At 40.1% G+C, this 4,487-nt stretch overlaps 1 protein-coding gene across 1 annotated transcript; it reads right to left on the bottom strand.

The window, feature by feature from the left end:
• Positions 1-1,506: 1,506 nt before the first annotated feature.
• On the bottom strand, positions 1,507-3,593 carry LOC109001248 (pentatricopeptide repeat-containing protein At5g66520-like). Its single transcript, XM_018978448.2, has one exon. The coding sequence runs from the start codon at positions 3,460-3,462 to the stop codon at positions 2,149-2,151; it is 1,314 nt and encodes a 437-aa protein (XP_018833993.2). The 5' UTR covers positions 3,463-3,593; the 3' UTR covers positions 1,507-2,148.
• Between the last annotated feature and the right edge of the window lie 894 nt (positions 3,594-4,487).

The following is a 4,487-nucleotide window of genomic DNA, read 5'->3' as shown; positions in this document are numbered from 1 at the left end:
GAAAAAACCTAGCCTCCAGCCAGTCACCCATCGCTCGCCTCTCAGTCTCTTCCTCCGCCGTGCAGACATCAAGAAGACCCTCTGCCTCTCGATCCATGTCTCTCAAGTCTTGATTTGTGTCAATTTTTTTGGATTTATTTTTTTTGTTTGTATTCTGATTTTACATATGCATTTTGGTTTTATTTTTTTGGATGATTTTGGTGATTGGGTGGCTCATGGTTGCTGGTTGTGATCTATGATTGGGTGTTGTGAATCTTGTGTTCTCAGATTTGTGATTTGGTGCCAGGTGGTTGTAGATCCAACTCCACTCCGAGTTCAACTCTGACTTGGAGGAGCAGAGTCTACAAGGGTCGGAGTCGAAGTCGGAGTCAGTATTAGGGCATATCAACTCCAATTGAATCAGTGCTTAGCCCTATCAACATGAAATAACTCTACATGGGTCATCGTAGATCACTTGACAAAAAGTGTTCACTTTTTGCCTATTAAGAATATTGACCCTATGGGGAAGTTAGCCCGTTTGGTCATAGCATAAATAGTACGCTTACATTGAGTCCTTAAGACAATGTTGTCAGATAGGGATGTGCGTTTTACCTCCCGTTTTTTGCAAGGTCTTCAAGACGCAATGTGCACAAAGTTAAAATTCAGTAGTGCTTATCATCCACAAACTGATGGGCAAACTGAACGGACAATACAAACCTTAGAGAACATGCTAAGAGCCTGCGTTTTACAAGGAAAAAGCGATTGAGAGAAATAATTGCCTCTAATAGAAATTGCTTACAACAATAGCTTCCAAGCCACCATTCAAATGGCGCCATACGAAACTTTGTATGGAAGAAAATGCAAATTTCACTTATATTGGGACGAGGTAGGAGAAAAAAAGATATATGGTGTGTAGATTTTGCAAGAAATGAAGGAGCAAATTCTATTAATAAAGGAAAGAATGAAGGCAACTCTGGATAGACAAAAGAGCTATGCTGAATGCAGAAGAATGAGCATTGAGTTTGTAGTTGGTGACTAGATCTATTTTAAAGTATCGCCTATGAAAAGAGTGATCCGTTTTGAGAAGAAGGGCAACCTGAGTCTAAGATATATGGGACCATATTAGATAGTACAAAGAATGGGTTCAATTGCGTATAGGTTGGCCTTCCAGCTAAATTCCAAGGGAATTCAAGACGTATTCCACGTATCTTCCCTTAAGAAAAGCATTGGGGAACAGTTACCAACGATTATTGGTGCAGAGGATATTTCGTTATAACCCAATTTGACATACGAGGAAGTTCCTGTTCAAACTATGGATTGTAAAGAAAATGACCTTAAGAATTAGAAAATTCCTTTGGTGAAAGTGCTTTGGCGAAATCATGACATTGAAGAAGCCAATTGGGAGAAGGAGGATCAAATGAAAACCAAGTACCCTGCACTTGCGCCTTTTTGACGGCATATAGAGTTTTTCAATGAAATAATTAACTAGGAGTCCTGCTCGATAAAGTCTTCACACACAAAGATGATTCATTATGCAGAGCAAACTGGAAGATTGTTTGACAAGAGCCTCAGTTAGAGGAAGATGAATAAATACAAGTTTATAAATGTTGGACTAACAATAGTGATATCGTTTAGTAAGCAGAAGATGTTTCGACCTATGTTAAAAGACAAATGGTTAGTTGATCTAGGAATGTCAGTATCCACCTGCACTGAAGATAAACCATCATTCATGATCTTCCTATCATCCAATTAGCTTTGGGATGAGACTTGGAAACAATGACAATTTGTCTTGTACCACACACCAAAATGTAGCATTTCAGAGCCTTTGATCATTGCCAGAGTATAAGCAACCTTTTTCATGACTTGAACCTCATCAAAGTAAACCTTTCGGATTGTAGCTAGGAGTATTCCCAAGACTAGCCTATCAAAATTGTCTATAATCTGGAAAAACTCCTAACTCAAACCTAGGATGTCCGAGTATAAGCCACCAAAACTTCTATTCTTTCTACTTAGACTTATTGCACCACTTCATCTAAAACATCAACTAATCTATTTAAGGAACTTATGATGATGATAATGCTCGAATGGTTCCTAAGTTATTAATAGTCGCACCAACTCAATGGAGTTTGCCAAGAACAGAGGAAATAGTAGAGTTTCCCATCAATAGAGTTACCGGCTTCTGATGAAACTAGAGCCTCTAGCCTTCCTCACATTTTCTTCAGCCATTAATTTCCTCAACCTTTCTGCTTCATCCCACTTCTCACCCAAAACATACAAATCAGAAATAAGGGAATAAACCCCTCCATCATTCTCTGGCTTTACTATCCTCAACACCTGATCAATTACTTTCTCAGCCATCTCAAAGTGCTTATGCTCCCTACAAGCTGACAAGAATGAACCCCAGACAACAGCATTGGGTTCCCATCTCATTGTCCTAATAACCTCATAAGCCTCCTCTAACAGTCCTGCCTTACCTAGCATATCAACCATGCACCCATAATGTTGGATTCTTGGCTCCAAGCCACATTCTTCAATCATCTTGAAATATTTACGGCCCTCCTCGACTAATCCTTTATGCATACATGCACTAAGAATCCCAGTTAGAGTCAATTCGTTGGGTCTTACACCAGCTGTTCGCATCATCTCAAACAAAGTCAATGCCTCTTTGCTGAAGCCATTTTGTGCCGACCCACAAATCAAAGCAGTCCAAGTCACAACATTCCTTTCTGGCATCAGTTCAAAGACCTGGCTTGCATTCTTCATGTAGCCGCATTTGGTATACATGTCAACCAAAACTGTACCAAGTTCCACATTTAACTCCCACCCATTCTTCGTGATAAACCCATGGACTGATTTCCCCACCAAAACTCCTAGAGAACCCATGTGGGCACACCCCGACAGAACTGATCCCACAGTGACTTGGTCAGGTTTTAAAGTCTCACACGCCATCATATCTCTAAAGAGTGCTAACCCACGGTCAGGATTCCCGCTATTCACGTACGCAGCTATCATGGCAGACCACGATACGACATCCCTCAGTGGCATTTCATCAAAAACTGCACGCGCTCTCTCCACATCCCCTGTCCTCGAATACCCGGAAATCATCGTATTCCACGTGACTGTATTTCTTTCCGGAATTTCATCAAATAGCAAGCCGGCACTCTCAAACGACGTGACAACGTACGCCTGAAGCATAGACGTGGCTACGTAGACGTGACAACAGAAGCCTACCTTGATAATATGGGCATGGAAGTGTTGGATAATGATCCGGCTCTGCAACTGGGCACAAGCTTTTATTGTGAAATGAAGCGAAAAGCTATCAAATGGGAGAGATAACTGATGCATTTTCGAGTATAGGTACAAGGCTTTCTGTGGAGAAGAAGCATTTCTGATAGCTAATGCCCATGAGTTGAAGCTTTTGGTGGACCAGGAAACCGAGTGGTTCGTGGGTTTCAGTAGGCGACGGGAGAGACTGACGAGCATGGCTTGTCTTGGTTAATAATTGTTCACTTCTTTTCAGAAAAACTTATACGGCATGTAGCAAGCGAAGCCGAGGCACCAAAATATGACAACCAATTTCACGCTCTTTGAGGGCACTACTGTTGGGCACTAAACCAGTTCACCGCATCAAATAATATGTAATAAATAAGCTATGACTTTTGAGGGAGCGCATCTATAGTCACACTCAAATATAGAATTCCACCTCGAGCCCGAGGATCTCCCGAGAAGGCAAAAAAAATATATATATAGTTTTTTTTTTAATTTTTTCTGATTTATTTTCATTCATTTTTTTGTTATACTTAAATATTTTTTAAAACAGAAAAAAATTTACAATATCATTAAAAAATATTTCCTTAATTATTATGTAAAACAAAAAAATAAAAGAAACACTTCGGGAGAAATGTTCAGGACCCATTATCGAGATCCCAAACATTTCTCATTCCACCTCCGATCGCCTATTTCTTCCCTTTTTATCTAGCGAAAAAAGGGATTGGATTTATTTGATTAGCGTAACGTGTTATGAGTTGTTTTAAAGCACAAATTAGCACCAACATGCCAGATCAAAAAAAGAGACATCCCTGGCCTACGATAGTGGCTAGATGGTCGCTTGTGCGTCAATATGGCGTGCTTGAGTTCAACCATGGCAGCAGTAAATAATAAATAAAAAGTAAATAAGAGAGAGACAAACATATTTACATAGTTCAACATAAACCTATGTCTATAAGGTGTTTGGAGGACAGATCCACTATAATAGATGATTTGTATAGTCTCTTGTATCTCATAGTACAATGGAGGTCGATGGCCCATTTGCCTAGAGACATAATCACTATAGAGCCTTCAGTTGAGGTAGAGGAAGCTTTCCGAGAGATCCTTCCATAGGTCATTTAATGTATGCCCCGAGGTCCCTCTTGAGATCTAATCATTCCCCTTTCATGACTTGGATAGGAAAGTCCCATTTATTGAGGCTTGGGGGTGGTTGATGAGAAATATTAGCTTTAAGTCACTTC

The sequence above is a fragment of the Juglans regia genome, chromosome 4 (assembly GCF_001411555.2).
Source record: "Juglans regia cultivar Chandler chromosome 4, Walnut 2.0, whole genome shotgun sequence".
In the NCBI taxonomy this organism is placed as follows: domain Eukaryota; kingdom Viridiplantae; phylum Streptophyta; class Magnoliopsida; order Fagales; family Juglandaceae; genus Juglans; species Juglans regia.
The sequence above is the reverse complement of the archived record's forward strand: the minus strand, read 5'-3'. Positions and strand labels throughout refer to the sequence as shown.